We start from the raw sequence: 26,972 nt of genomic DNA on the forward strand, positions 1-26,972 counted from the left end.
TCTATAGATTTATACTATACTCTTTTAAGCTTCTCGGTCGTCAGACGCTTAAGTAGAATGTACACGTCAATTGCAGCCATTAACAACCTATTTTATGGCTAAAACTTTCATCTAACATATTTATTTACGTTGACAGAAGAGTTTCATCACTTGCTGGCAATGGAAGTCCTGGATCAAGCGCATTTGCTGAGATCGGTCTCTAATGCATCTTCTACACGAACAGAGCGCAATGAACCTACAGGACGAGAACTGACTCCACGTTCTATTATAAATCAGCCTAGAGGCAGGAACAGACTGTACCGCAGTAGGCTATCTGAGGCAGGATATGATTCAAGGTCGTCTCGCAAGGCCAGTCAGCACAGTATGGGAGATCTACCCTCTGGCGTTCTCGAGACATTGTTTACGTTTCTTTCACAGGGAAGTTTGGTTAATCTCGCTTGTACAAACTCAACGCTTTATGCCTTAGTTACGCCCAAGCTGTATCGTAAGCCCAGCTTCAATGGACCAGAATCTTTGAACAAGTTTATTGGGACAGCGTGCAACAATCGAATACTAGCAACTATGGTAGAGGTCATTGATCTAACTATACCCACCGATCAGATACATACTTATATGCGCCACGAATTCGTTCAAAACGATGTTACGTTTTTGAGACCAATTCATGCCGGAGCAGGAAACAAAATTTTAGCCAATCCTGCCATACTTGAGCCGCTATTTAGAAGTTGTTCTAAAGTTACTGACGTTACAATATATGGGCATAATCTCGACCAAGATTTCATTGAAGTAAGCAACTCCCGATTGTGCCATTCACTTGCTCATGAATTTAGGCTGTGGTTCTATATTGGACATTCTTGACTCGGTTGCGGGTTGTTGCTCCTGCTCCTACTTTTGATGCCCGAGCAATTTTGCATCTTACTCACTACGCAAAGAAACTGCAGAAATTAGAAGTTGAAGGTGCGCACTCGTTGACTGGCAATAGTGAATAAGTCTGATCGAAACAGGTCATTTCAATGTTACTGCTACTACAATGCGTAGTTTGGCATCTAGATTCAAAGATTTGAACACTCTCACTATTTCTACAACAAACTTAAGCCGGCAGGACTTCACGGTGTCGATTCAAAATTTCAAAAGTCTTACGAGCTTAAGTTTGATTTCTATTCCAGACTTGTCAGACTTTTTACTAGAAACGTTGCTTGATAGCATGTTCACGTTGGAAAAAATAAAGGTTATTGACTGTCCTCGGGTATCCGTTCGCTCTATTGCTACTTTGCTACTACGCGGTAATCTTACGGAATGCGATGTACGTCTGCCGCCATCTCAAAGAGTTGAGAAGCAGCCACCCAGCAGTTTTTCACAAGGAGGCTCTGCGATGACCCCAATAGAAATTGCCTCAAGGCGTCTAAAGAACTTGACACTTGCAAATATCCCGCGAATTATACCTGCCGTACCCGTTTCCAGCAAATTGTCGCTCCGTGGGTGCAGTAATTCAAATCTATGGAAAGATATTGTGCCCTTAATCACATGCGGTGCATCTCGAGTGGAACTAATTGATTTTAAAATTGATCCTGAGCTTTTTAGTGCAATGATTTTGGCAGAGAAGCTGAAGACTCTTGTGTTGAGTGATATAGACGACGAGATCACTGGCGCGAAGCTGTCTGAGTTTGCATCAAATCTTCGTGGAATTGATCGCTTGCTGTTAAAGTTTAATTTTGAGGTAACTGACACAAAATTGAAAGAGTACGCTGTTCCTGCTAGAGATGATTGGTACGAGTACCCAAGCAAGTCATTGCAGAAATTACGAGAAGAAAGTCAGTTGAAGACGTATATTGTCAGGCCGACCGACATTCTGAAATTGGCAACTGCTTTGAACATTCACCCAACTGAAATGCTAGAGGCTTTGCGGGGATCATGTGAGCCTGCTGCAGAAGTGGCAAAGGCAGAGCATGTGACGAAGTCGAGAGAGGGAGAGATCTCTGCTCGTGAGTCAGGGGTCACGACCCAAAGTTCAGGAAACAAGGATGGGCTTACTGCTGGTCAAAGATTCTTGCTACGAAAGAAGCAGCAGCGTAACGCCGAATTAGGCGGTGTTCAACCTTTGAAGCCCATAACAAGCGTTCCTGTACAGAGATCACATGAAGACCATAAGCCACTAGAGATTTCAGGCTCACTAGAGCCTTTACCTTCTGGCACTCTCGGCGCAATTTGTCTCATTTCAGAAAAAGCAGGCGAAACCGAGAACCTGCCAGCTACGGCACACACCAAGTTAAGGCCGGCTTCGTCTGTTGGAGGTTCTTTTGTTGTACCTAGACTATCGTCTAGCTTGCTCGATGATGACGACGATGAGGACTTTTTTAGTGGAATAGTGCAGAAACCTCCGGCGTTGAGTAGTTACCCCACCATGAATTCGATGCCACAGAAAACTACTACAGAAGTTATTAATGACCTGTCGAAAAATTCGGTGCTGTCGCCGGCGTTTTCGGTAGTTTCTACTGAAACTAAGGCTGTACCAGTAAAAACTGACATCGATCTTGAGTTCACTGCTAATGTGACGATCAGTGTCAACGGAGATGCCGATATGGAAGATAGCGCGTCGTATAGCGCAACTCCTGAAGCTATAACTAGTATTGATACTTCGGCTAGTTCTTTTCTTAAATCGAAAGTGCTGAATGCGTCTGAAGACCATTCGCCAGAAATAATTGAGCCTAAGCCGATAAGACTTGGAAAGCAGCTTGATTTGATGGGAGGAGGGAGTGACGAAGAGTCGATTGACGGCGAGGATGTGAATACGTTTGCAGATATGCTTTCTACATTAGACACTGCTGTCCGACAGGCGGTTGATTTGGACTTGTACAAGTTTGATGACCATACCAATAAACTAGCCGATATACTTGGAATTTCAGATGATGAAGATGAGGATAGAGTGGAGCATGTGGTAGAAGTATCTGATAAGATTGATATTGATAAAAATTGTGGCGAGCCTGATGAGAGTGGAAGCGAGTTGTACGACGAGCTGGAAATTGGGTCTGATGTTGCAGCTGAGGAAGATGAGCTTTCTGGCAAGAAGCAGTCGAATTTCTCGTGGGATGATTATGACAAGCTAGTCGAATCTGGCGGAGAAGATGAGAGTCAGGTTGAGGCAGAGAGCGGGCTTTACGACGGGGAGGAGCTTGACAAGATTTCAATCAAAGATTTGGCGATGAATCGAGTTGATCCTGGCGATGAACGATTTTCGAGTGCCGAAGAACAAATTGATGAAGAAGAGGATTCGGAGACACGACAGCCGAGGGTGCATACTGAAGCTGAAATTGAAGTGAATACAGCGACGATAACCGCAAAAGCCACGAAAACTACGGGGATAAAGGTTAATCTAGTATCAACTGAAGTTGCTAAGCCGGCACCGCTGCTTGCTACCACACATGCCGAGCCTAATTTGCAGGAAATTGCGGATCAATGGGAGCGTCAGCAGACAGAGCTGAGAAGCAAGGCGGTGCATCAAAAAGAACAGGCACGGGCTGTTGAATCCGACTCCGACGAGGAGTTGGACGAGGAAGAGATAGAGCGGGAAAGGCAGCGGCTTGAGGAAGAAGCCCGATTTAACCGTGAGCAAGAAAAACTGTTCCAAGAGCAGCTGCAGCGAGATGCCGAGGTCAACAAACGGATTACGCAGGCGACGATACAAATTACAGGTCGGCTCGAGAAAACCACTGAGTGCGATGAGACTGGTCGACGTGAGTAATTCATGTATGAGTATTAACAGAAAGCTGATTGACGATAGCTACGTTATGGCAGATGTCGAAAGCGATTGAGGAGCAGTTTGGAACGCAGGAAGGCTGGATAACGCCGTCTGTTGATCCACGAAGTCAATGGATGTCTGAATATAATGCCGACGAAGCCCAGCGATTTGCGAAGATGTCGATTAGTGCGCATGCTCAGCCGCCACCCGAGTTTCGGTTCAAGAAGCTGACCAAGGCGCAGAAATTAAAGTATCTTGGCCGGCCGCCGGAGGTATTTGTACCTGAGCCGTTGGAAGTTGACTTGAAAACGCGAAAGTTTGAGCGAAAATATAAGTTTGGTGGGAATTTGTCGACGATGCCGTCTGAAGTGAGTCGGTCTGCTATGAGTAATTTGGGGGATGAGGAGATGATGGACAAAGACATCGACGTCGACGACGAAGATGATGTATGCTCGGACTACACGGTATCGCATCCACGGCCGGATTATGTATCACTTGGATATGAAGACGAGTATTAATTTAATTTTGCATATACGATACCACCAGACTTCACCGTATTATATTGATGATGTGCCCCTGAACCGTAACGAGCGCCGCAGTACTTTATGACAGGGTTCAGGGTTAGCTGTAGATTTATTTCCAGGTAGCCATATACAACTGAATATGGGTAAAGATATGAGGATCTTGCAGGAAATGCTAATGTGATAGTAGAAGAAATTTACCCAGATATTTCTGGCTCAGGCTCGTTAATTTTAGCTTGGCAAGTGAAAGGTACGTTTTGCGCTGAATGTTGAAAACCAGGGCTGATATATTTAGGAAAGCCAGTTACAGTTGTTGGCGGTGGAGATGTAGGTTGTATTACACAAGTATGAATTTTGCTCTGACGACCAGTAGGTTGCAACTGGACGCGTGAGAAATTTGTTGGAAGCAGATGCGGTCGTGACAGTAGTGTGTCCGACTGATGGGATATCGCCTGAGCTCGCGTACCGTGTCACGAAGGGCCAGATCACGCATTTGGCTAGAGCGTTTGACTTGGCGAAAGATTTACACGATTCTATGCCGGCAATGGTGTTAATTGCGATTGATTCGCCTTCAGTGTCAAGCGAGATCTACAAAGAATGCAAAAAGTTACGGATTCCCGTGAATGTGGCCGACGTGCCGCCCGAGTGTGATTTTTATTTCGGCAGTATGTACCGTGACGGTCCACTGCAGGTCATGGTGTCTACGAATGGGAACGGGCCAAAGATGGCGAACTTGGTCCGACGAAAGATTGAGGCCGAGTTGGAAAAAGAACCAATTGGATGTGCGATTGAGAAGCTCGGCGAGTTGCGACGGATGGTCAGGCAGCGGGTTCCGGGGAGTGAGAAGAGTGATGTGCGGAAACGGATGAAATGGTTAGTACGTTTTGGTTTAAAAGAACTAACTGATTGGTGTAGGGTATCGCAGTTGTCAGAAAAGTGGACAATAGCTGACTTAGCTAAGCTTGACGACGAAACGATGACGAAGCTTGTTGATCGTCTAGACGAAGAACCGCCTTTATGCAGTGAGCTTAGTGATTTAAAAATAGTGTGAGCTTCATTTACTACACCGCCCACTACCCCCTGACATTTAATCATGGCATATCCCCAATCAACCAAACCAAATAACCCGTGATGCAAAAATTTAAAGACCGAACCGGTCAGGAGCCACGATGGGCGCGACCAAAGTCCAGGTGTAGAGTGCAAAACATATCCATGCCGACACGATCTTGACCCAAGTGTAGAAATATGTGCGGCCGACGGGTACGAAGCCAGAGTCTTCGTCTTTGTTGACCTGCATTGTCAGCAACGTCGCTGTCCACTGGGTCGCAATGAAGAAAATGAAGTGGAACACGGAATAGTTGTATTCAGTCATTGACGCCTCATCTTCTTCGTCAGTGTCATCGTCAAGCTCGTACAGTGCAGACTGAGGAAGTGATCCCTGGTCGACCGCGGCACGAATGGCGTCTATACGCATTGAGCTTCGGGTAGGCTGGCTGGTGTTGACTTGGTTAACAGACTGGTACCCGTATCCATCATCGCTGTCCAGTGATCTGGTTCTGGTGGCCGCCCGGATGGTGGTGTAAGCAATTGCGAGAAAAGTGAAGATCGCGCCGAGAATGACGCTGGCGGTCCGAGTGCCTCGCGACCGAATCAGCGGGTTGCAAAGTCGGTCATCGGGTTCACCTGCGACTGCAGTCATAGTAAGATAACTGCAGTACACGGACACGATGGCAGACTGGGCCAGACCAGCCTGAGGGTTGTATTCCTGCACTGTCGGGTTGACTGAAATGGCTGAGACAATAAATGTCAAAATCAAGTTGACTGAGATGGCGGCCTGGTTCATGGAGCACCCGCCTTTGGCAAAGAAAACGTACATCAGAATGGTCAGTACAAGACTGCCAATGTACATTCCGAGCGTGGATCCTATCAGGGTGAATCTCCAGAACGGCGAGTCGTAAGTCTCAATCTTGTTCAGGCACATTTCAGCCCAACTGTGAGCAAAATCAACAAGTAAAATAAGCCCGTATATGATAAACACGAAAGCGCCAATCACGGCAATGTAGTTTCCCCAAAACACAAAAAATCCATCTGGAATAAGGAATGTCAAGACGATCAAGCCAATCCACGCAAGCACTTTAGGACCCCAATATCTACGTCATCAGCATTGCCTTAGTTGAAATGAGAAAGACATACCCATTCTGAATATCCGCACGTTTGTTTCTGACTGAATGGACCCCGAGTAAAATGATTCCCAATGTCAGATGGAAGACTGCAAGTGCAAAATTGACACGATGAACCTGCATGTTTAGTATTTACCACATTTAGACGAAGTATAAAACCATACAGCAGCAAATCCAGTACATTCTGCTCCAAAACAGCTGACTTTGACGTAGTTTCTTGTAATTGCCTCCAACTTTTCGACAGCCCAGTTGGTGAGCATGACCCATGATAACTATCGCGATTAGTGCTGTTCTGCAATAAATCGCACATGATATACAATAGAATTGACAATAAAGATCAGGGCGTATGCTATCCGAGTAGACAGACTAGACGAGCAAGTCTTGCAGGCAGTACAGAGCGTAGAGCATGCGGCCGCGCCACAGCATGAAACTGCCCACGCACCAAACGACGTCAATGCTGGTACAGCCAATAAAGGCAATGATAAAGCTGCGCCCATTTCGATAGTAACGGAAGCAATAAAACAAATCACAAGTGGCGAGAAGTCGATTGGGTTGATTGATCCGGTAAAGACGTTTTTGTATTAAGTTATCAGTACAAGACCCTTGGTTACTATGTACAATACCCTTTAATGTGTAATACTTTCTTCGAGGCTTTATTCGGCGAGCGCATCCAGTACAAAATGGAGTCAGGTCTAGACAGCATGGATAATTCACGTGGTCAGACTGCTGCACTGGCTATAATGATACCTGATTTAGTACGGCAACAGCTTGATGATCAACAACTTAGCATGACTTCACCAGATTCGTATTTGTTGTCGAATGAGCTTAACACAGATATGCCGATTTCTATTGATTTAGACGATGATGAGTTGAACTTCACGAATGCAGACGGAAGTGTAATGGACAATGAAGACCAACAAACGCAGCAGTTACTACAACAACAGGAATTAGAGCAAGAACAGAGGCAGGAATTTTCATTTCCTGATGATGATGTTGGGGATCAGTTCGAGGTCGATACGAAGTTGAAATCTGAGGAAGAGATTAAGGATGCGATAAGAAGAATTGATAATTTGTACAAAGAAGTCCGTTTACCGAGCGATTCTGTCGACAACTGTGTTAACGTTGGAATAGTTACTGCAACTGAGATTAGCTGCACCGAATCTAATCAAAGCACTGTCTAATTTCTCACCAAATACGCCCCGTACGTTCAATGTCACTAGCTGGTACGATTCTAATTTATATAGCATCTGAAGTGTTTAAAACCTTCGAGAAACGAGCACGAGACACGATAGCCCTGATCGAGAAATACAAACGAGATCTGGCAGAATGTTCTGATATATTTCAGTACACTGATCTTCGTCAAGCTATGGATTCTACTGACATTGAACGATCCCGCTTTGACGAATCGGATGATGAAGATAATTTGTGAGCGGTTGCGATTAAGTTGATATTTGGACATTTGGATGCATTTACTGGCGTTTGGTATATCAATTTGTATACGAATTGTACATGAATATTTGGCTTTTTTCTTAATTATTCTAACACTTCTAATCAACTTCGTGACTTTTTCATGCTCTTAGTACACGATGATGAGCCACATCATGCATCAGGTTAGGGTTACTCACAGTAAACCTGGTAAACAAATATAAATCATCTCAATAATAACATTTGAAATACATATTAACAAATAGCACAACAAATCGTGTATCATATATAAACCAGCCATTCGCTCAAAATCATACTATACAATATCCCCACACTCAAAGTCAACGCAAACCAAAAAAAAAATAAAAAGGAAAACTCATCTCTTCGACAATACCTCTCGCTCAAGAAAATTGAGACGCGAATCTGCTCGTACAAGCCGGTCTTCGAGTTCTCTGACTTTGTCTTCCAATCCCCGGACGTACGACCATAATGATTCTTCAATTGCGCTGTGGTGGCTCGCAGCAGCGGCGGCAGCAGCAGCTTGTGATGTAGAATATGGCTGTGAGGTTTGCAGAAATGCGTTTGCGTTTTGCACGCCAGAGTGTCCAGTGGATTGTGCCATTAGACCCGGAAAACCAGAGTATATGTTTGCAGACTGCGACGACTGTGACACGGGTCCTACACCTTGCTGCCCTGATGGACCTGCTGGCCCAGAGTGACCATGACCCGACGTCATGGATTGTTGTTGCTGAAAGCCATGTGGTAATGGAGACAAAACTCGCGGTGATTCATTGACTGATGGTGAATACTGATTTGCTATAGAGTACAATGACTTTTGACGCTGTGCCGAACCTCCATCTTGTGTGCGAATTGATGGTAAAGACTGGCGTTTTTGACCTTCAAATTAGCATCAGTAGCGTAAATCAGCAAATCAACGTACCCGAAGATACCCTCGAGCTGTCCGCAGCCCGATTCTCGTCTTCCTCCTCGTCTTCTTCATCACTATTATCCCCATCTGCGCGTCCAGCACATCCATTCGCGCCTTTGCCATGTCTAGCCAACGCGTCTCCTCGAGCAAATTTGCGGCCGCACTTTGTACAAATGTATGGTTTTTCACCCGTGTGCAGCTTCGAGTGTCGTTTTAGATCGTGCAGCCGTCTGAACTTTGAATTGCACGTTGTACAAGTGAACGGCTTCTCGTGTGAATGTGTGAGCAAGTGCGACTTGAGATTATGGTGTCGGGTGAATGTTTGTGAGCAATGCGGGCAAGTGTGTTTACTTCCGGGAGTTGACTGCTGTTGCCCCTGAATCTGCTGACCTTGTTGAGCCTGTTGTTGTTGTTGTTGTTGTTGTTGTTGTTGTTGTTGTTGCTGTTGTTGCTTTGTTGCTGTCTGATTTGAAGAATGCTGATGTTGATGAGGCATCGATGCTAGCATGTTTGCATTCTGCTGATAAACGGAATTAACCGGCGTAGCGAACACCGCGTCACTCATAATTCTGTTTTACTCGAAAAGGGCTCTGGAAAGGAATTAAACTGGTGAAGTTGCTGTTCACTTTGGCGTAGTTGGCGGTGCACCCCAAACTAAAGTCGCCACCAGCCACACAGATCGCGCAATTGCTTATATAACACAATTATACTATATTACATAATACACTTATAAACGCACTCCTCCGTCCGTATTTTGAAATGCAACGACAAAAAAAACTAAAACAAAACAACTCGTTGTCCTGGCATATCAATGTTCTTCTGTTAACGGCTCAGAAACATCGTCAAACGCGCCCTCAAATGTATGCGGTGGGATCCCCAGGTCCAGCACTAGACTGACGTCTCGGACACCTTTACTACCTAGATCCTCCAAAAACGGTACAAGATCAAGCAATTCGTTATCGTGAACGTCAGAAAACCAACTAGATATTGGCACTGCATGCTGGGGATGGAAAATGTATGAAGCAGGTGAATTGTCCAATATGATAATGTCTTCTAAAGGTCGTCCCAGCTGAGAAAGATCTTTAACGTAGTTACCTTGATGATTATAACAACTTTCTCGGAATAGACGATGGTGTACAACATTATGTATATCTAATTGGTCTAATAATGGGTCTCCATACTATATTCCGTTAGTTCATGCCTTATACGACGTCCACAGATACTAACCTTGCTCACACTTGCAGTAAACACCACAATCTCATACAGCTGCCCAACTTGTCTCATAAACTCGTCCACTCCAGGTCGTTTAATGACGTACACATTATGATACTGTCCTTCTATCTCGACCGGAATGACGAAATCCGCTTGTTGTAAAAACTTGAAACTTGAATGTACTAAGGTCTCATCCAAGTCAAGCACAAGACATTTCCGCCCTTTCAACTCGTCACTCGGCGGAGCCAGCAACGCGACAGGCGGTTTTATCCGCTTGTCGTTGGGCGTGGCGGGACCGTATTCTGTCAGCTGGTCTGGCTGTAATGCATGATGGATTTCGACTCGGCCACGTGCAATTATGCTCTCGGCGTCAGTAGCAAACGCAGTCGGCACCTCAACAGACAGGGCGCCAGAAACGTCGCCATTTTCTGAAGCGGCTGCCGCAGCTGTAACTGCGGCTACCGCAGCTGCAACAGCAGCACTGGCTTCTGCTCCTTGTGAGTCGGTCTTGCTGTCTATTTCCCGTTGCATCGACGACATCCGTTCCTGCTCAAAACTGTCTCTGTAAGACAGCTCATGCGACACCAGCGAGTCGTCCCGGTCTAGTTCTTCCGGCGTCCGATTCCGTGTATCAGTCGTGCTAACCGTCGACGCCCTACTCCGCTGGGTCGACGATGTTCGTGAGTCTCTATCTGATTTCTGGGGTCCAGTTGAGACTTTGGCCGACGTTATCTTCGGCACTCCCACGTCTCTCTGCGTCACAGACTCATCCTCCTCATCTTCCTGCACAGCCTGTTTCTCCTCGTCTCTTAGAATGACCGAGTCAGCACTTCGCGTTTCGCCAATCGGTCGCTGGTTGTGATACGGTTTGGGTGCGGGCATGGTCACTGCTTTGGCCTGCGCGGAACCGGCCCGCTGCGACTGCCCAAGCCCATTATCTGAATACGACGAGCCCGATGCACAGCAACAGAATATCGCACTCATGAACCCGCCCTCGCTTGCTGTCTTTGTCTGTCGATTCTGGTCCGCAGGCTCGACTGTGTGTCGTGAAGTCGTAGTCGGGACTCTAGTAGGCGGCACAGCTGGGACAATTAGTCGACTCCTATACCAAACCAGCACATAAACTCACAAGAACGCGCGTTGTAACTTTTCTCGTCTGTCATTCTCCTCTCGTTGCGCGAACGTCAAGGCCGAGGTTTGTGATGCAAAAACTGTTAATTACCGTCTTGCGCTATGCAAAATCCCTTTTATAAGAAATTCAAGAAAACAAAACAAAACCCAAAGCGAAAAACACAATCAAAAATATGAACAAACTAGATTCTGAAATTCCGCAATGTTCAGTAAGACGTTGTTCGTGCTGAGTTTGCTCGCTGCTCAAACCCGTGGTACAAGCCGAAACGTGTGCGCTAATTCTAGCCGTGTGATTGTCCCCAGTATACTAAAATATAGTTGTATATAGTATTCACATTTAAGTCGGGTACTGGAACACTGACTTGTTTGTTAAGTGGTTAGGGCTTTGCGTGTGGCCCATACAAGACAGACCGTTGACATAGTGAAGAATATTAGTATTAGTAGTATGGTATTAACAATTACTTCCGCTTAAAACAAAAGAGCACCGCATTATACTCCTCAAGACGAATAAATATAAATCCCAACCCTCTAAAAAACCTCTCGTACTCCTACCGCCTCAAAAACTTATAGCAGTCGCGACGTGCTTGCGCTGATTTTGCGTTGAAACCTGCTTCCATGTTCAAGTAACTGCAAAGGCGACCCTGTTGCGCGCGGAGCGGAAGGCTGCTCTGCACTTGACGTTACCGACGACGGCGAACTGTCAGACTCAGGTACAAGGTTCACCTGCGTTTTGCCCGACTTGCGATTCAGAAACTTTTGCCCGTTCCGCGTCAGTCTTATTTCTGGTGGGACTTCAATCGGGATGGGAGCGCCGTTCTGTATTAACAGTTCTGCAATCGGGAACGTATGCGCGTCACGATCGGCGTACACCAGCGCGGTTAGCACGATTGGGTATACCGGCCCTGCAGACGACACCGACGAAGATGATGACGAGAACGATGCACCGGATGATGAAACCGGGTTCGTCAGTACTTCTGCACTGCTCGCAAGCGTTCGAACGACGTCCGCAATATTTTGCGTCTTGACTGCTAATCGCAGCGCGGCGCTGGGATTCGGCACCGACTGCACGAATGCTCGGTCGACATACTTCTTGGTTATATAGTCTAGTCTTGCTTGTCGTGACGATTGGCCGCCGCTTGATATCGCAGTCGGGGTACACGGCTGCTGCGGTTGATGCAGTGAAGTTAACTGCGTCTGTAAATTCAGCTTTGCATCTGTTGCAGTTGTCGCCGCCTCCCAGACCGAATTCGCAGTCGTGTTTCCGACTGCGACAAGAGCGTCAACAAGGTCCGGCGTGAAAGACACTGTATCTAACTTTAAACTCCTCACTTTTGAAATATGAGTTCCTAACGACCGATGCAACCCGCTGCACTCAATGCACAAAACTGTCATCAAATTGATCGACACCCATTCAACTTTTGTCACCGACCCGCAATCGGCGCACTGGCTGTTCGCCGGGTCCGCGTCTCGTAGCCGTTCAATCAGACTATATCCCGGCGGCGGCATTTCGCCCGACGAAGCCGACGACAGCGGCAGCAACTCGTTCTCGTCGGCTTCGTCGTACGACCGGAGCAAAGTGCCGTCTCGCCTCGAGATGGGCGTGAAGGTAGATTTAGCCGGCGGCAGACTGATAGCGCTGACAGGTCCGACTTCGGGTGACAGCTGGAATGACCTGACCGACTCAGAACCTTCGATCATGCTGGTGATAGCGTTGCTAATGACCGTGATCCATGACTGCATGTCTTCCTCCGACGTGGCCTGGTACACGCGTCTATACTGCGGTGTTATAACCTCAAAGCAGAACCGACGCTCTGACCCTCTTGCTTCCCTGACCGATGCCATCTTCAAATTAACTGGGTCGGTGTGCAACTCCAGCGACTGTTTCCAGTTTGAATATTCGTACAGCTGGCCTTTGGCCAACACGACCCAAAATTTATGCCATCCTGCCATGTTCAAATTCCGCGGATCGGTATGCGGCCGTGACATGGCCCACAACAAACCCTCTTTCCGTCGGCCGAGACTGATACTTTCGTCCCTCTCTTCCAAATCCCGAATGCCTTTGAATCTCTGCTGAGAAGTGGCCGAGATCGCCGTCGCTGTGCTCTGTGGGTTCGAACCAACAGCCAACGTCGTATTTAGCGGCGGCAGTTGGTCTCGTGATGCTATTTTAGAGTGAATCTGTTTCCGGGTTACGGTTTCTTGCGTTGCGGCAGCACTGGCCTCAGACATGGTCGACATTTCCAGCGCCCGTCTGCGCTCCTCGCGCTCGGTCCGACGAATGCTCCACGCTTCGTGATTTTCCCGCATCAAACCCATCATGCTCTCAATCTGCGGCTGACTCATCTGGACCGTTTTGCTGAACCTGATCAGCTCGCGCATGACGGCCGCCGCGTATAAACTAAGCTGGTACGATACCTCCTGTTCTTTGCGGCCACCATGCAAGTCTTGAATGTACGAGTAGTAGTCGAACCGTCTGAGCTCGAATGCTTTTCTCTTGTCTTGGTACTTTGAGTCGTTATCGCTCTTTTTGGATAGATACCGACCGAGCCAGGCGTAGTATTCGCGCGACTCGTCGTCAAATTCACGTTTCTTTGAATCCGCAGCTTTAATGTCGACTTCGTACAATTTTTGCAGTGGAGAAATCACGTTGGCTTGCAATGCCATGCAGCTCAGCTGCTCGAACCTCAAAAGATCTACTCCAACGATTCGAAAGTAGTTGTCGACAACCGGACGGAACGATGTCATGCTATTGTTTGGGTCTTTTAGACTTTCAATGAATGCGGCGTATGATTCGCAATACAGTCGCTGCGCGTCGTATATCTGCAATGCGAGTTTAAGTATCTTCTTCACCGAGACTTTCAAGGACGAAGTTTTCTTTTCCAACGAAGTAACGGTTGCACGAAACAGTGGCCCGTCCTCTGGCTGTGTGAGTTCGTTAGGTTCCGGTAACGCACGCTGGACCGGCGGTTGTATTGACGTTGGGGCAGTCGATGTCGAGTTTGTTGTGGATAGCGGTTTAAGTTCTGCGTACGTGTCTTGTATGTCTCCGTATCCGTCATTCACAACTATCTTTGCGCTCGGAAGCAGATCGTGTTCGGCTGAAGACTCGTCGCCGGATGAGTGACTTTTGAATTGGGCCAGGTTGAGCTCGCCCGGTGAAGGAGGCACGGTCCAGACGGATCGTGGGGCATCTTGGACCCAGAACGAAAACTCTGCTAGCCGATGGAACTGGTGGTCCCGCTTGCTATATTCTGCAAACTACACACGATTAGACATTCCACCTCTCGAAACATCAAGACATACACAGCATGTGTTTCGCCATCCGTTAAATCGCAAGTCCATGTCAGCCGGAGGTGTCCACGTCCAAGACCAGTCTAAATAAATATCTTCTCCGTTTGTAACTGAATAATCACCCATAAACACAACATTATCACGCTCTTGCACCTATTCTCGTCAGTATTGATCTCTGCTTAATCTAAAGCATTAAATACATTTGGATTAGAATGTAAATCTTTCTTCAGAAATGAATCCAACGTCTTCGTATTTGCTGAACTGATGTACGTAAGGCCATCTAATGAGAGCTGATCTTGATGTGCCTTGTTGATCACGATGGAGAATTTAAACACGAGTCCATTTTCGTTCGACAACTTCAACAAGATTGGACATGACGTCTGTGGCTCTAAGTCTTGCACGTACTCTATCATCGGCGCGTTTTCTTCTCTGACTGCAACAACCGAAGTCGAATCCGGGGTCGGGCTTATCTGCATCAAATGCCGGCCTTCCAATGTCAAGATGTCCAGTTTCGATATTGTGCCTGTATTGTTATGATTATGTCAAACCACGCGACCAACACAAACTCACATCGTGACTTGTCTTTTATACAGATCCCCCCGGACTCATCCGGGGTGCTCACAATCACCCCCATAATATACACTCAAGCAACACTTTATCTCGACAAAACCGTGATATTATTTGAGTTGAAACAAAAGTCTGAATTCCAAACTATCGTAACTGAGCAATCTCTATTTTTCACTGAATTTACGCAAAAATAGGATCCAAATTAATTAAATGTACAAGTAAGCGTAATTTCGCTGTGTCCGAAGATCATTATGTTTAAGGTTCCTCTACTAACTTGATATAAATTAGCCTAAACCTAATGACTGTTCTCGAGGCACTTTGAAACAGCAATTTATATATACAAAATACTAATATCGTGTAAATAACAACAAAAGAATAGAAGAGTATATGCTAATGATAACAATAAAAATACTATCTCAAAAGAATCTCCATTTCCACCTTCCAATCCTACATAATTCCTCACCAGCATCCGTCCTGGCAAGACCCCACAACCACGTCTTATGTACAATCAACCAACTCTCTCTAAACTGTTTCCCCAGGAACTTCATACCCTGGCTCATCACCACGCATGTTGGTGGGTGGTTCTATCGAGGGCATGAATTCAAGCACGACGAAAATCGCACCGACGCTGTGTCAAGTCAATTCTAGTACTTCATTGAAACGCAACTGACTTACAGCATAATAACACTTCCGCCGACAACACGAAGAGCATTTGGAGCAATGATTAAAGCACCAATGAAAATATAGACTAGCGTAGTTCAGCGAGACCGTATACGTCACACATACATTAAACACATACACATCCCCCGTCCAATGAACGACATCAGAAACGAAGCATATCTAGCAACTGAGCTTGGGATAGAAAACTCTGCGCAACAATTAGCATGTTCAATTACAACGTGACTAGTCGTACCAGACATGATCACCAGTGAACCAAACAGAATAGTGTAAAGAGCCAAAATGATCTTCAATGTTAGTAGTATTCGTTTGTATGCCAATATACGCATACGCTGCGACTAAAAGTACAGTCAGTAAATAATCCCATTAGCAACAATCCAACATACAAACTCAAAGGAAAGAACGAGGAAATGCCACCAAGGATCTTCATTGACAGTCAATATCATATTCCAACCCTCACAATAGACCATAAACACACCATTAAAGCGCCTGCAACCATGTTCACAATCCTAAACGGACTAGCAATACTGTCGTAATCAAAAAAGCCCATTTTATATTCGTTTCTTGTGCTTCAAAGGGTTCAATTGAGAAGAAACTATTTGACACTCTGTTTAATGTTTAATTCCTGCTCGGCCGCCGACTGACGACTGACGACTGACGCGGCAAATCAAACCCTAACCCTCTTATCATAACCTCGGTGTCTTTAACTTCACATATTGATATATTACCATATCAAGCAATTGATAAGTTAATTATTGAAAGCTACATAAAACAACTTGATATAATTACACGCCTTTTTGCCAATATCCGCTCTCATTACAACTAAGTCCAAAACAAACAAACAAGCTAAAGTAAAAGAAAAAGAAACAATCAAGGCTGTCTATACAACACAATCTCACTCTGCTTAAAGTATCTTCTCGCGTCCTCGTCAATCAAAACAAGTGACAAGAATGTTCGAGTCGAGAACTTCTTGTTAACATCTCTATATGTTGGTGTGAGGTCGAATCCGCCTAAGAAGAGTCTGATGGGGATGGTTTCACCACGGACGGGAGCGCCGTCCATGATTTCAAACCTGACAAGTGTTTCGCTCTCGTTGTACTGGTTTGGAGGTGTGCCTGTGGTCTCGCGTCTAATGATGGATAGTTCCATGTGCTTGATTTTCAATCTAACCAGCAAGAAATAGATACGCCCAACAATCACGTCCTTGAGATGGTATCTTGACTTGGAATACTCGAATTCAATGTGAAGACAATCTTCAATACCTACGTCCATCTTGATGGAGCTCACCGTGTCTGGTGGGATAACGTACGAGTAAACCCAAAGGTCTTTTTCTCTGATAACGTCTGCCATTCGCCGACCGACCGTTACACGAACAAAGTAACGCAGTCTGACGTTGATGCCGTTGTAACTCTCAAACTGCTTCTCAACGTTTCTAAATTCAAACTCGTAAGTCTCTGGATGTTGAAGTTCACCTGGTGCGGCCAATTCCTGGCCGAGAGTTAAGAAATCATACGTATTTCCTCTATCTGAGAACATTTCTACACTTCATTAACCACAATTCCATCATTCCCGATAAGCAACGACTCACCGATAGTACCGATGAATTGGACCTTGATGCCAATATGTTCAAGTCTTCTGCCATCCTTAGGTCGAACAGTAACTGTTCCCTTCACGGTTTCGCCATCAATGAACAACGGCACCTTCTCCTTCCGCCGCTTGTCAAGACGAACATCGACGTGCTTTCGTTGGTCTTCACCGTCTAGACGAATCTCGATATCGAGAGGTGACTTGAAAAAGAGAGCCATCTATTGTGTATGCGAAATGCAAATATGCTCAATTAGTTCCGTAGAAGTAAATAGAATATCGAGCCAATTGTTCACTAATAATGTCACAACAAACACAATCTAACTCGCAATTTTTTAATGCTTTGTCGTTTCTTCAACAAAATGCTCGACTCGGAAAGTTGCGTTTACTAAGGCGTGCGCTGTGAACGGGGTATAGATAGCATGAACCCTAACCTTCTTGTCTATCCTATCTACTACGTATGTCTACACTATTCATACTGTGTCTTATTGTGATAATAACGTATTAGTCTGAAATTTAAGGGTTCTGTCAGTACGTAATAGTACGTATTTCCTTCTATAATCTGCTGAAACTACAAAGTACAGCACAAACAGAGGTGACGTATGTCAGTAAATGCATAACATTCACCAACACTGTATCGTGAAAGTCACATCTCATTCAATATCGCCATATCGTACTATGCCATACACATTCGGCGCAGACCCTATTATCTGCTGCTATAACTCACAGCTCAATAACATCACCATAGTCACAGCCTAATAGACAGAAAGCAGTCTATAGAAACAGCACTCTTACTCTTCTAGACCAGAACAGCAGAAAAGCAAAACCAAACACAAACGCAAGAGCAAACAAAACACAAACAAAACACAAACAAAACACAAAAAGAACCTCGGAAAGTGAAGAAATGATTTTGTGCAATCATCACAGACGTACAAAGACTTCTCAATGTATTTTGAATGTCGTCAAATCTATCGTCATTGGTACTTATGTAATGCTATTTGTTAGTATTTTCCATTCACAGTAAGAGTAGTCAGATATTTTCATTTATTAAAGTACAATTTCATGACTTCAACATTTCCTTTTATAGACAAAAGACAACAAGCAAAGAGAAGTAGAATTTTTATACTAGATATTGAGCCGCACATCGTGTGTATACGCTGAATCCTCGAATGAATCGTAGCAACTTAAACCCATCATGGATCTTCCTGGTCTGAATATCACTGGATCTGTATGTGATGTGCTTATGTAGCTTGTGTATACTAATTAAACTAGACTAGTAATGAGATCAACACAATTGATCTCGAGCCAGAACGAGAATGGCGATTTGAGGTCGGGTTGGACTCGACTGTCACAGTTGAGGTCAGTCATTCGATTCGTTGTGTGAAAAAGCTTACTGGTTAGATCTTACAAGGCACAGCAGAGATATTCGGGACAGAAATTGTTATTGGGCGGGTGTATTCGTTCACAGCAGCGAAATTGAGTATTTACACCTGGCATGGATGCAAGTTTGAATGGAAAGGTGAAGTTTTGGCAGAGTACATATCAGAGGAATCTGCCATGTGGCGATACGCAAATCTACATTTTGCACTGGAAAAGATGCGAATGATTGCTGCCGAAAAAGACCCTTTTTTCAGCTCGACCAAGCTGCCAGGGCCAGACGGTGAAGGGCCAAGGGTGTTGATTGTAGGACAACCCAATTCAGGCAAGACAACACTGGCGAAGATCTTGACGTCGTATGCTGTCAAAATGGGACGCACGCCTGTGGTCGTCAGTCTAGATCCAAAAGAGCCCATGCTTAGCGTGCCAGGCACCATCTCTGCCGCGTCATATAGCGGCATGATTGATGTTGAGGAAGAAGAGACATGGGGGTCAAGCAAAACGACAGAGCAGACGCATATACCAACCAAGAGTCCGATTGTGTACTTTTTTGGGTCCGACTCTCCCGCAGACAACGTCAGGTTCTACAAAGCGCTCCTGAACCGGCTCTCGATCGCGCTCTCGTCCCGGCTGGCGATCGATCACAAGTCTCGGATCGCAGGCACGATCATCGACGCGGCCGGCCTGACGGACCAGAAAGTCGGGTATGACGTGATCAACTCGATCGTGTCTGATTTTAACGTCGACGTGATTGTCACGGTCGGGAACGAGCGGCTGTACAACGATCTTCGGAAACGGTACTCGAGCAGACCAAACATGTCACTCGTCATGGTTCCGATGTCGGGTGGAGTGGTCAGGAACGAAGAAAGCTACAACCGGGCGTTACAGCAGCGACTGATTAAACAATATTTCTACGGTACGCCGAAGACTGCTTTGTCCGCTTACTCTGTGACTATTGACATGTCTGCAATTGTCGTTTACCGGCGTCTTGAACGTGAGTGAACTATTGATGCGTAAATTGGTTGCTAAGATGTAGAATCGCATTTGGTAGGCTCGTCGGCGCTGCCGATTGGGGCAGACGAAACCATGGCTCAAGAAGCGTTGATTACGAAGATGGAGGTTGGGCCGGTGTTACAAAACTCAGTGCTGGCGCTGTTGTACGCCAGTCCGACCGATGCGGTCGACGACATTGCCGTCGCGAGTGTTACTGGGTTTGCACATATGTAAGTTAAGCGCAGTCATCGTAAGGAGTTACTGACGATTAGAATCGACGTGGACGAAACAAAGAAAAATTTGAAGATTCTGCTGCCAATTAAGTCGAAACTGTTGACACATGTATATTTGATGGGATCGTATCACTATATAGAATAGAATGTATAACAATTGTACAGATATCACAGGAAGTACTCTGTCATTGTGTTTTGCTGTAGTTCCTGCTGTTCTCTATATTCTTCATTCTCGGGTGCGGCATCAAACACGTTGAATGTGCGTTCGCCTGTATCGCTGACCTCGAGCACCGACGCGAGATTACCGCATCTGTAGCAGTAATTTGGTGCGGACCAGACGGTCGATAGTTGGTCGTCAAAAAGCACCTTTTTGTCAGCCGAGCTCATCGTAATACAGACAACCATACTTGATATCCCTGGTCGCAAAGCTGGTGCGCTCGTAAGATGTGAACCATATTATTTACATGCAGGAATTTCTTTACAATCTCTGCGCCGAAAGTGTATCCAGCACCTCTGTTTCGTTAACAGCCATCTCGTACTCGTAAACATGACTGACCTAGTAGATATGCCAAAGTCTTCTCTTTCCGAGTCCGGGTCTGACCATACTAAATCAGCCATCGGGCCTTCATGTGGGATTTCTCTAAACCGGTCGACGACTTTGATTTGGTCAATCGAGTGCACGTTAGGCGACAGTCCTCCGTGTATGCAAAAGATCTTGTTGTCAATCACGACTGAAAGGGTGAGGTAGTCAAACATGTCTGTGAAATAATGCCACACGTTTGCGTCGCCGTACTTCGCTTTGCATTCGCTGTAGAAACCGTAGTTTTGTGAGATTCCTCGTGATTCATGGTTTCCTCGGACCAAAAACACTCTGTTTGGGTATCTCAATTTCAAACATGTCAAGAGCGAGATGGTCTCAATGCTAAAGTATCCTCTGTCGACATAGTCCCCTACATCATGAGTATCAAAACACTATCACAGACAGACTCTCCTACCAAGAAATAGATAATTCGTATCAGGAGAAAACCCGCCGACTCTGAACAATTCAATCAAATCAAAAAATTGACTACTCATCAGCCCTATCTTCCACACTAACCTAGGCAGATCATACCCATGAATATCTCCAACCACAGAAACGGGTGCCTTGATATGAATGACATTACTCTCTCTAACCAGCAGTTCCTTGGCCATTGTACACAACGACTCAACGACTGTTTCCGCCAGCAACTCTCGACGATATAATCGCTCGATGCAACTGTCCAGATCGATTACACCGCCAGTGTCTATTTGTTTAGTGGCGTCAGTATCACGACTGATTGGTACTCACTAACTAATCCCGGCATATTCCAGTTATTAAAGTATTCAATATTTTCTTATTAACGAAATCTATGTCATCATTACTGTCCTGCGGTGAATTGTCGTGTGAGGGAGTACTTCATCGAGTATTTCTGATGCGGCGCTCAATGGACATGCAGAGTGAAGTAAACAAACCTCAGTCTTGCTCACACTCACCTCCAAATGAGCGCGTACTATTCACAGTCAAGGCCTAAATTGCCTGGTACAACTCAGCAGCAGCATCGGCAGCCATATTCTCAACAGCATTCGTACTCGCAGCAAACAGTCGATCCAAACGCGTCTTATGACAGACATTCGAACGAAAGATACCCACAGAGGCAGACAAATTATCGTGAGAGATCGCCAGGCGGGTATAATGACTACGGTTCTACTCCTCAATACGACAGAAATGACTTTTACTCTACACAATCTTACACTCGATCACAGCAAATCCAGCAGCCATCGCGAGGATCGTACTCGACCCAGTACAGTGGTCCGCCTCCACCAGATCCGTATTCAAGATCACGCTTGAATTTTTCGTCCTACAGACCGCCGGAACAGTATACTGCATCGGCACATATCTCAAGATCATATCCTCCCCCAGCACCTGTCCAGAACTCATTTCCTGCTCCTACTGCTGCGTATGCCAATTATCGCTTTAACGACTCGCGTCCAGATCAGCAGTATGTCATTTAGGTCCGTGCGAGTCTGAATCTAACGTCCTAGATATAATCATAATAGGAGATCAATGTCACCTGAACGAAGACAATATGCGCAGACAGATTATCATCCCCCACCGCCTCCGACAGAAGGCTATTGCGCACCTGATCCGCTTCTCAACCGTCCGACCGTGCTGCCACCACCAACGAGGCCTGCGGCCATGCAGCCGGCAAAGCAAGCTATGGTCACCAAGGCGTCTGATACAGAAAAGTCTGAGTCTGCGCTGCAGTCGTTGACGCCAACTGTTCAGGCGAGTACGGATGTGCCAAAAACATACGCGCCTTTGACCTATAGCATTCCTGGTTCAGGAAAAGACGCCAGATCCGTTGAGCGTGGGAACGAGAACAACATGCCTGTTTACGGTGCGTCACCATATTTACACTTGTACTCGTGCGTACTCGTGCTAACGTCTTTAGCACTCCGTCCCCCTGTCGTAGCTGATCCACCATTAGGAGCCACGTTTCTAGACTCAGAAGCCATTCTATCAAGCGCTCCGAGAAAGTGCGTCAACGGCGAGCAGAAACTACGTGACCCAGCACTAGACATTGTTGAGCGGTCGGCCAAGAACAAAAAACTTCCTCCTAAACTACGGCTTAATGCCCGAGACCCACTCGACGGCGTGCCTTTGTCGCCTGCGGTTGCCAATACCGGCGGTCACACGCCTGGAGGCGGAAGAGAGAAGACGAAGGGAAAACGAAAAGGGAAGAATAAGGGCAAAAAAGGTGCGAAGGAGGACTCGCTTTCGGTCGAGAATATTTTAAAACGAGGGTATGAGAGTGACAATAGCGATGAGCCGGGCTCAGCTAAGAAACCTCACATCGAGTCCAGAACTGTGCAAGACGAACCGCAGATTCTAGGACCTAAAGGCGGGTTGTTGTCAGACAAGTCGTCGACCAGCGACGACTCGACTGCGCAGAACCTGTTACAGATTGTCGAGCATACGCTTGCGCAGATCCGGAGCGGGCAGCAAAAGTCGAAGGACTTGGCCAATTGACTTCAATTTTCACTTGTCATTGCGATGGCGTTATTTTAATACCAATTTTTGCTTGTTTATGTTGCTTTTATGTACTTTATAGGATGTATGTAGAAATTGTATTATGTCAGCATTTTGCCAATATACCCTAAACCTACTGGGAATTAGAAGTGACCACCAAGGTGCCTGTTCAGATACTTGATATAGAAGGCGAAAACCATGAGTAGTCCAGGGAGTAGGAAGGTAAATTGTGGCGAGCATTGTAGTGAAACTGTCGGCATGCACAAAGGCAGACTGTGTACATTAACTGATTCCTGTGACGAGTGCTGTTGCTGTGACAGTGAGCCGTGTGACGATGTTGACCACTGTGCTTCGAGCTGTAACGGAACTGACGAGAGCTGCGAGGTCGAGTGCTGTGAGTTTGACGAGTGTGGAGAGTGTGCTGATGAAGTGTGTCATTCGCCATGCTGTGTGCCCGCGGGTTCGATGAGCACGTCGCTGTCATCGTCGTCGTCGTCGGGGCAAAATACGCCGCTAGAGGAGTATTGTCATTGGGGTGACGCGTGTCAGTTTTCATTCACGTCGCCGGCTGATTTGGACGAACATTTAAAGTCATCGCATATTTCATTTTTGCAGCACCAGAATGCCCAGAAACAGCTGGCCATTCAGATGCAACGGCAGCAGCAGCAGAAGGAGATGCAGGAGCAGGAACAGTTTCAACGAGAGCTAGAAAGTAGTCCGCAGTTTCAGTGTTTGTGGGACGCGTGCAACGTCACGGTCGAGAAGTTGGACCGGTTGCTGAGCCACGTCAAGCAAGACCATATGGCTCCTGCACAGGAGACGGTTGCGCCGACGCAGTGTCACTGGAGCCAGTGTTCGGACCAAGAGCTGGACGCGCGAGTGATTGACACGCACATGTTAAATCACATGACGAGTTTTGCACAGCCGATGCAGTGTGAATGGGATCAGTGCAGTTTTAGTGCGCTGAGCTCTAGTTCGCTGGTGTCGCATGTGGTGCAGGATCATGTTCCTGTTAAGCAGGAAGTGAAGTATCAGCATGACCACATTCACGACCACGCCCACGCCCACGACCACGCCCACGACCACGACCACGACCACGACCACGGGCATCATCATTTGCATCATGGCCATGGCCATGGCCATCACGAGCATGCGCAGTGGCATGTTCGCGAGCACGGGCATTTTCATGAAGAGCAGACTGAGCATAGATGTATGTGGATGAATGGAGGCAATCAATGTGGGTATATATTTACGTCCACCGAAGATTTATCCCAGCACATTATAGCAGAGCACGTAGGGTCGAGAAAGAAAGTGTACGTGTGTGAGTGGGCCGGGTGCGAGCGTCGACGAGAGCCATTCTCACAGCGGCAGAAGCTTATTCGGCATTTACAAATCCACACCAACCACAAACAATTCAAGTGCAGCGTGTGTGGTCGGCGGTTTGGCGAGCAAGCCGTGTTGACGCAGCACATGCGAGTTCATTCCGGCGAACGGCCGTACGGGTGCAAAGTGTGTGGCAAGACGTTCGCAGTCAGCACTGCGCTGTCTGTGCATATGCGCACGCACACCGGAGAGAAGCCGTTGAAGTGCAAGTGGCCTGGATGCGAAAAAGCGTTTTCGGAGTCGTCTAATTTGGCTAAACATATGCGGATACACAAGGCCGACATGCGGTTTAAGTGCGAGTATTGTCGGCGGAAGTTTCTACGGCATGATCAGTTAATGAGGCACATGAAGACTCATATTAGTGACGAGCATAGAGCGATGGTTGATGTGTGTATATAGTGGAATAGGGTATAAAATGGAATAGGGTATTTATTTGATAAAGACGGGTAAATAATGACGTAAGTGGCTGAAGACGAGAGTGCAGAAGGGAGACAGCTGACAGAAAGTGGCTTCAAAGAGGAGTGTAGTGGCTGTGCGTTGCCCAAAGCGTTTGCAGCCTCGACAGTTTCCTCGGGCGCGTTTTACCTTTTTTTCTCATCATTTTTCTTTTGTTTTCACGGGTATTTTGATTGTGTTAAAAGAGATTATAAAAATGTCGGGATTGTTAAGAAGAGACTCGGAAATGTCAAGATTACATAATCAGAGTAACAATCAATCGCATGTGTTTGCTTCATGTGCGTTTATATCGTCAATGATCCTGATCTTTCTATTCACAGGGCCAATGAGTATGTTATTACGATGAAGTAGCGAAGGAAGCGACTAATGAGAGCAGTGTCGATATCAAATAATACAGAAATCGGTCCGGTTCCAATGGCATCGGCTATTCCAGCAGTCAACACGCCTAAACTGTTTGCCAGTCCAGACAGCGAGCTTTACAACAGACCGTCACCGTTAGTCCGAAGGCGATTTGCATCATCACGGTATTTACGTAAAGGCGCGTGTGATGATTGTGATGAGTCCGATGAGAAGATGATTAAGACTGAGAGTGACGATGACATGTTTGTGCAGAGATGTGTGATTGAGCCTGCTCTGTTTTCACCGCCTGAACATAGAACAGGTCAAGGCTACATCATTATTGTTGTGGGTGTGATTACAATTGTGACTGCGAGTTTAATGATGTGATTTGCTGTATTGTATTGTATTGTATTGTACTGTATTTAGGTGGTTCAGGGATGGGAAACGGCGTTTATAGTTGGTATTTCCTAATTTGTATATGTTAAATGCATTTAAATGTTCAATTAAGAGTGTGTGACTTACAACTCACAGAATCACAATGATATGTGACATCGTAGTTGATTTGTCCCCACGCTCAAATCCAACCCACCTTTCATGTCCAGTTCGTGATTGCGTTCGCCTGTGTTCAAGTCAAATCACGCCAGTTCTGTGGTCTTTTTAAAACGTTACATTCAAAGCCAGATTCGATTCTGGCATTGTCCAGTGACTAATCAATCACACACAATCTCATATACAATCTCACACAATCACAATGACATCACCTGTTCAAGCTCCATCACTATTCTCTCCTTTGTTCTCATTCTCAGGCACAAACTCACAATCAAACCCTGACGAAATGGTATCGAGTGCACCAGATGGCCCTTCGTTTGTACCGGTCTCTGCTTCATCGCCTGAACCGGCCATTGCACCGACGGACGAGAACAGACCGGCTGCCAGTGCAGAGTCCGTGATTCCGACCAATTTCAACAAAGGCAGACGCATTTCAGTCGCCGGAGAGAGTCTGTCGCCTAGCAGTTTTAGTTCAAACTCGTGGCGTCCCCGTACGATTCCAAAGACGGAGGAACAGAGCATGCGATTAAACAAGATCATCGCCCAGAACTTCTTGTTTAGAGGATTAGATGATGAAGCATTACAGACCATTTTGAACGTGCTGGAAGAGAAACGGATTGCGGGAAATGTGACGATTATACAGCAGGGTGATGAAGGCGAGAAGTTTTACGTGATTGAGTCTGGATCTGTGGATTATTTCGTGAATGGGAATAAGGTCTCGTCTGGCGGACCGGGAGGATCGTTTGGTGAATTGGCATTGATGTACAATTCGCCTCGAGCAGCCACTGTTGTTTCTACTACTCCTTGTGTGCTTTGGGTTCTTGATGGGACATCGTTCCGTCGTATATTGATGGAACGTACTGCGTCCAAACGTGCAATGTATGAACAATTCCTGCGCGAAGTGCCCGTTTTACAGTCATTGACTGACTGGCATCGGGCGAAGATTGCAGACGCGTTAAAAGCCGTCACGTTTGAAGTGGGCGATGTGATTGTGAAGGAAGGCGATGTTGGAGAGACGTTTTATTTGATTGAAGACGGTGAAGCTGAGGTTCATAAAGAAGGTGAGGGTAAGGTCAATGATTTAGTCAAGGGAGATTATTTCGGTGAATTGGCCTTACTGAATGATGCGCCTCGAGCTGCGACTGTGACTGCAAAGACCAAATTGAAGACCGTCACACTTGATAAGAGCGGATTTCAGAGATTACTTGGTCAGGTTATTTCAAAGAAATGAATTGAGTGTAAATGAATATGTTTGTGGGTCCTTCATATAAATATTTATGCGTTATGTAATTCATCTCGTAGTCCATTTGTATAATTTAGACGCGTAATCTCCCAATACTATA

The 26,972-nt window shown here is 46.1% G+C and overlaps 15 protein-coding genes across 15 annotated transcripts; 8 read left to right on the forward strand and 7 right to left on the reverse strand.

Annotated features, from left to right (window-relative positions):
* The first annotated feature begins 27 nt into the window (after positions 1-27).
* V1512DRAFT_257462 (uncharacterized protein) lies at positions 28-4,365 on the forward strand. The gene is made up of 4 exons (XM_066915229.1): positions 28-783; positions 828-954; positions 1,002-3,728; positions 3,776-4,365. Exons 1-4 carry the CDS (start codon positions 160-162, stop codon positions 4,249-4,251), a joined length of 3,954 nt encoding a protein of 1,317 aa, XP_066773319.1. The 5' UTR covers positions 28-159; the 3' UTR covers positions 4,252-4,365.
* On the forward strand, positions 4,067-5,350 carry V1512DRAFT_58664 (putative NAD(P)-binding-domain-containing protein). The gene is made up of 5 exons (XM_066918441.1): positions 4,067-4,400; positions 4,448-4,504; positions 4,550-4,581; positions 4,628-5,127; positions 5,170-5,350. Exons 1-5 carry the CDS (start codon positions 4,397-4,399, stop codon positions 5,303-5,305), a joined length of 729 nt encoding a protein of 242 aa, XP_066773320.1. The 5' UTR covers positions 4,067-4,396; the 3' UTR covers positions 5,306-5,350.
* Positions 5,351-5,395: 45 nt separating this feature from the next.
* V1512DRAFT_269475 (serine incorporator/TMS membrane protein) lies at positions 5,396-6,931 on the reverse strand (the record flags this gene model as incomplete). Its single annotated transcript, XM_066917572.1, has 4 exons — positions 5,396-6,404; positions 6,448-6,551; positions 6,599-6,706; positions 6,752-6,931. The coding sequence occupies 4 exons, from the start codon at positions 6,929-6,931 to the stop codon at positions 5,396-5,398; spliced, it is 1,401 nt and encodes a 466-aa protein (XP_066773321.1).
* Positions 6,932-7,092: 161 nt separating this feature from the next.
* V1512DRAFT_257473 (uncharacterized protein) lies at positions 7,093-8,158 on the forward strand. Its single transcript, XM_066915230.1, has 3 exons — positions 7,093-7,516; positions 7,566-7,635; positions 7,679-8,158. The coding sequence occupies exons 1-3, from the start codon at positions 7,115-7,117 to the stop codon at positions 7,861-7,863; spliced, it is 657 nt and encodes a 218-aa protein (XP_066773322.1). The 5' UTR covers positions 7,093-7,114; the 3' UTR covers positions 7,864-8,158.
* V1512DRAFT_257474 (uncharacterized protein) lies at positions 7,954-9,425 on the reverse strand. The gene is made up of 2 exons (XM_066915231.1): positions 8,800-9,425; positions 7,954-8,756 (listed from the first exon to the last, which is right to left on the reverse strand). Exons 1-2 carry the CDS (start codon positions 9,350-9,352, stop codon positions 8,236-8,238), a joined length of 1,074 nt encoding a protein of 357 aa, XP_066773323.1. The 5' UTR covers positions 9,353-9,425; the 3' UTR covers positions 7,954-8,235.
* Positions 9,426-9,435: 10 nt separating this feature from the next.
* On the reverse strand, positions 9,436-11,364 carry V1512DRAFT_233238 (HAD-like domain-containing protein). The gene is made up of 3 exons (XM_066914030.1): positions 11,129-11,364; positions 10,015-11,081; positions 9,436-9,967 (listed from the first exon to the last, which is right to left on the reverse strand). Exons 1-3 carry the CDS (start codon positions 11,160-11,162, stop codon positions 9,596-9,598), a joined length of 1,473 nt encoding a protein of 490 aa, XP_066773324.1. The 5' UTR covers positions 11,163-11,364; the 3' UTR covers positions 9,436-9,595.
* Positions 11,365-15,222, reverse strand: V1512DRAFT_273816 (uncharacterized protein). Its single transcript, XM_066917747.1, has 4 exons — positions 14,992-15,222; positions 14,622-14,944; positions 14,434-14,574; positions 11,365-14,388 (listed from the first exon to the last, which is right to left on the reverse strand). The coding sequence occupies exons 1-4, from the start codon at positions 15,053-15,055 to the stop codon at positions 11,695-11,697; spliced, it is 3,222 nt and encodes a 1,073-aa protein (XP_066773325.1). The 5' UTR covers positions 15,056-15,222; the 3' UTR covers positions 11,365-11,694.
* On the reverse strand, positions 15,200-16,279 carry V1512DRAFT_257481 (Golgi apparatus membrane protein TVP15). The gene is made up of 7 exons (XM_066915232.1): positions 16,145-16,279; positions 16,053-16,090; positions 15,998-16,004; positions 15,902-15,953; positions 15,788-15,856; positions 15,664-15,736; positions 15,200-15,616 (listed from the first exon to the last, which is right to left on the reverse strand). The coding sequence occupies exons 1-7, from the start codon at positions 16,214-16,216 to the stop codon at positions 15,511-15,513; spliced, it is 417 nt and encodes a 138-aa protein (XP_066773326.1). The 5' UTR covers positions 16,217-16,279; the 3' UTR covers positions 15,200-15,510.
* Positions 16,280-16,398: 119 nt separating this feature from the next.
* V1512DRAFT_257484 (vacuolar protein sorting-associated protein 26-domain-containing protein) lies at positions 16,399-17,629 on the reverse strand. Its single transcript, XM_066915233.1, has 2 exons — positions 17,255-17,629; positions 16,399-17,204 (listed from the first exon to the last, which is right to left on the reverse strand). The coding sequence occupies exons 1-2, from the start codon at positions 17,469-17,471 to the stop codon at positions 16,537-16,539; spliced, it is 885 nt and encodes a 294-aa protein (XP_066773327.1). The 5' UTR covers positions 17,472-17,629; the 3' UTR covers positions 16,399-16,536.
* A 692-nt stretch (positions 17,630-18,321) lies between these two features.
* V1512DRAFT_257485 (Pre-mRNA cleavage complex II protein Clp1-domain-containing protein) lies at positions 18,322-20,063 on the forward strand. The gene is made up of 5 exons (XM_066915234.1): positions 18,322-18,478; positions 18,523-18,609; positions 18,652-19,621; positions 19,664-19,850; positions 19,893-20,063. The coding sequence occupies exons 1-5, from the start codon at positions 18,446-18,448 to the stop codon at positions 19,996-19,998; spliced, it is 1,383 nt and encodes a 460-aa protein (XP_066773328.1). The 5' UTR covers positions 18,322-18,445; the 3' UTR covers positions 19,999-20,063.
* Positions 19,843-21,296, reverse strand: V1512DRAFT_257489 (Metallo-dependent phosphatase-like protein). The gene is made up of 6 exons (XM_066915235.1): positions 21,181-21,296; positions 20,965-21,136; positions 20,849-20,919; positions 20,410-20,803; positions 20,261-20,366; positions 19,843-20,219 (listed from the first exon to the last, which is right to left on the reverse strand). The coding sequence occupies exons 1-6, from the start codon at positions 21,194-21,196 to the stop codon at positions 20,022-20,024; spliced, it is 957 nt and encodes a 318-aa protein (XP_066773329.1). The 5' UTR covers positions 21,197-21,296; the 3' UTR covers positions 19,843-20,021.
* V1512DRAFT_58958 (uncharacterized protein) lies at positions 21,150-22,917 on the forward strand. The gene is made up of 3 exons (XM_066918442.1): positions 21,150-21,871; positions 21,915-22,270; positions 22,325-22,917. Exons 1-3 carry the CDS (start codon positions 21,372-21,374, stop codon positions 22,900-22,902), a joined length of 1,434 nt encoding a protein of 477 aa, XP_066773330.1. The 5' UTR covers positions 21,150-21,371; the 3' UTR covers positions 22,903-22,917.
* Positions 22,918-23,090: 173 nt separating this feature from the next.
* V1512DRAFT_257493 (uncharacterized protein) lies at positions 23,091-24,719 on the forward strand. The gene has a single exon (XM_066915236.1). The coding sequence runs from the start codon at positions 23,101-23,103 to the stop codon at positions 24,682-24,684; it is 1,584 nt and encodes a 527-aa protein (XP_066773331.1). The 5' UTR covers positions 23,091-23,100; the 3' UTR covers positions 24,685-24,719.
* A 28-nt stretch (positions 24,720-24,747) lies between these two features.
* Positions 24,748-25,587, forward strand: V1512DRAFT_289133 (uncharacterized protein). The gene is made up of 2 exons (XM_066918165.1): positions 24,748-25,070; positions 25,118-25,587. The coding sequence occupies exons 1-2, from the start codon at positions 24,938-24,940 to the stop codon at positions 25,465-25,467; spliced, it is 483 nt and encodes a 160-aa protein (XP_066773332.1). The 5' UTR covers positions 24,748-24,937; the 3' UTR covers positions 25,468-25,587.
* Positions 25,588-25,666: 79 nt separating this feature from the next.
* Positions 25,667-26,919, forward strand: V1512DRAFT_257495 (cyclic nucleotide-binding-like protein). The gene has a single exon (XM_066915237.1). The coding sequence runs from the start codon at positions 25,832-25,834 to the stop codon at positions 26,858-26,860; it is 1,029 nt and encodes a 342-aa protein (XP_066773333.1). The 5' UTR covers positions 25,667-25,831; the 3' UTR covers positions 26,861-26,919.
* Positions 26,920-26,972: the final 53 nt, after the last annotated feature.

This window comes from Lipomyces arxii (assembly GCF_038497795.1).
Source record: "Lipomyces arxii strain Phaff 12-163 unplaced genomic scaffold V1512scaffold_2, whole genome shotgun sequence".
Lineage (NCBI taxonomy): Eukaryota > Fungi > Ascomycota > Lipomycetes > Lipomycetales > Lipomycetaceae > Lipomyces > Lipomyces arxii.

Bases quoted from the DNA above. Each gene is read 5' to 3' on its own strand.
- V1512DRAFT_257462 (XM_066915229.1), top strand. From the start codon at position 160: ATGGAAGTCCTGGATCAAGCGCATTTGCTGAGATCGGTCTCTAATGCA. The intron at 955-1,001 runs GTGCGCACTCGT...TGATCGAAACAG, and splicing joins GCAGAAATTAGAAGTTGAAG to GTCATTTCAATGTTACTGCT. The intron at 3,729-3,775 runs GTGAGTAATTCA...GATTGACGATAG, and splicing joins GTGCGATGAGACTGGTCGAC to CTACGTTATGGCAGATGTCG.
- V1512DRAFT_58664 (XM_066918441.1), top strand. The intron at 4,505-4,549 runs GTACGTTTTGCG...TGATATATTTAG, and splicing joins TTTAGCTTGGCAAGTGAAAG to GAAAGCCAGTTACAGTTGTT. The intron at 4,582-4,627 runs GTAGGTTGTATT...GACGACCAGTAG, and splicing joins CAGTTGTTGGCGGTGGAGAT to GTTGCAACTGGACGCGTGAG.
- V1512DRAFT_257473 (XM_066915230.1), top strand. From the start codon at position 7,115: ATGGAGTCAGGTCTAGACAGCATGGATAATTCACGTGGTCAGACTGCT. The intron at 7,517-7,565 runs GTCCGTTTACCG...ACGTTGGAATAG, and splicing joins TTGATAATTTGTACAAAGAA to TTACTGCAACTGAGATTAGC. The intron at 7,636-7,678 runs GTACGTTCAATG...TAATTTATATAG, and splicing joins TTTCTCACCAAATACGCCCC to CATCTGAAGTGTTTAAAACC.
- V1512DRAFT_257474 (XM_066915231.1), bottom strand. From the start codon at position 9,352: ATGAGTGACGCGGTGTTCGCTACGCCGGTTAATTCCGTTTATCAGCAG. The intron at 8,757-8,799 runs GTACGTTGATTT...GCTAATTTGAAG, and splicing joins CAGCTCGAGGGTATCTTCGG to GTCAAAAACGCCAGTCTTTA.
- V1512DRAFT_233238 (XM_066914030.1), bottom strand. From the start codon at position 11,162: ATGACAGACGAGAAAAGTTACAACGCGCGTTCTT. The intron at 11,082-11,128 runs GTGAGTTTATGT...TAATTGTCCCAG, and splicing joins AAGTTACAACGCGCGTTCTT to CTGTGCCGCCTACTAGAGTC. The intron at 9,968-10,014 runs GTTAGTATCTGT...AACGGAATATAG, and splicing joins TTACTGCAAGTGTGAGCAAG to TATGGAGACCCATTATTAGA.
- V1512DRAFT_273816 (XM_066917747.1), bottom strand. From the start codon at position 15,055: ATGGGGGTGATTGTGAGCACCCCGGATGAGTCCGGGGGGATCTGTATA. The intron at 14,575-14,621 runs GTATTTAATGCT...TGACGAGAATAG, and splicing joins ATTTACATTCTAATCCAAAT to GTGCAAGAGCGTGATAATGT. The intron at 14,389-14,433 runs GTATGTCTTGAT...AATCGTGTGTAG, and splicing joins GATGGCGAAACACATGCTGT to TTTGCAGAATATAGCAAGCG.
- V1512DRAFT_257481 (XM_066915232.1), bottom strand. From the start codon at position 16,216: ATGGGCTTTTTTGATTACGACAGTATTGCTAGTCCGTTTAGGATTGTG. The intron at 16,091-16,144 runs GTGTGTTTATGG...CTGTCAATGAAG, and splicing joins TGGTTGCAGGCGCTTTAATG to ATCCTTGGTGGCATTTCCTC. The intron at 15,857-15,901 runs GTACGACTAGTC...ATTGTTGCGCAG, and splicing joins TTCACTGGTGATCATGTCTG to AGTTTTCTATCCCAAGCTCA.
- V1512DRAFT_257484 (XM_066915233.1), bottom strand. From the start codon at position 17,471: ATGGCTCTCTTTTTCAAGTCACCTCTCGATATCGAGATTCGTCTAGAC. The intron at 17,205-17,254 runs GTGAGTCGTTGC...AATGAAGTGTAG, and splicing joins CCAATTCATCGGTACTATCG to AAATGTTCTCAGATAGAGGA.
- V1512DRAFT_257485 (XM_066915234.1), top strand. From the start codon at position 18,446: ATGGATCTTCCTGGTCTGAATATCACTGGATCT. The intron at 18,610-18,651 runs GTCAGTCATTCG...CTTACTGGTTAG, and splicing joins ACTCGACTGTCACAGTTGAG to ATCTTACAAGGCACAGCAGA. The intron at 19,851-19,892 runs GTAAGTTAAGCG...ACTGACGATTAG, and splicing joins GTTACTGGGTTTGCACATAT to AATCGACGTGGACGAAACAA.
- V1512DRAFT_257489 (XM_066915235.1), bottom strand. The intron at 20,920-20,964 runs GTATGATCTGCC...GCTGATGAGTAG, and splicing joins GTGGTTGGAGATATTCATGG to TCAATTTTTTGATTTGATTG. The intron at 20,804-20,848 runs GTAGGAGAGTCT...CTCATGATGTAG, and splicing joins TACGAATTATCTATTTCTTG to GGGACTATGTCGACAGAGGA.
- V1512DRAFT_58958 (XM_066918442.1), top strand. From the start codon at position 21,372: ATGAGCGCGTACTATTCACAGTCAAGGCCTAAATTGCCTGGTACAACT. The intron at 21,872-21,914 runs GTATGTCATTTA...CTAACGTCCTAG, and splicing joins GACTCGCGTCCAGATCAGCA to ATATAATCATAATAGGAGAT. The intron at 22,271-22,324 runs GTGCGTCACCAT...TAACGTCTTTAG, and splicing joins GAACAACATGCCTGTTTACG to CACTCCGTCCCCCTGTCGTA.
- V1512DRAFT_257493 (XM_066915236.1), top strand. From the start codon at position 23,101: ATGAGTAGTCCAGGGAGTAGGAAGGTAAATTGTGGCGAGCATTGTAGT.
- V1512DRAFT_289133 (XM_066918165.1), top strand. From the start codon at position 24,938: ATGTCGGGATTGTTAAGAAGAGACTCGGAAATGTCAAGATTACATAAT. The intron at 25,071-25,117 runs GTATGTTATTAC...TAATGAGAGCAG, and splicing joins TCTATTCACAGGGCCAATGA to TGTCGATATCAAATAATACA.
- V1512DRAFT_257495 (XM_066915237.1), top strand. From the start codon at position 25,832: ATGACATCACCTGTTCAAGCTCCATCACTATTCTCTCCTTTGTTCTCA.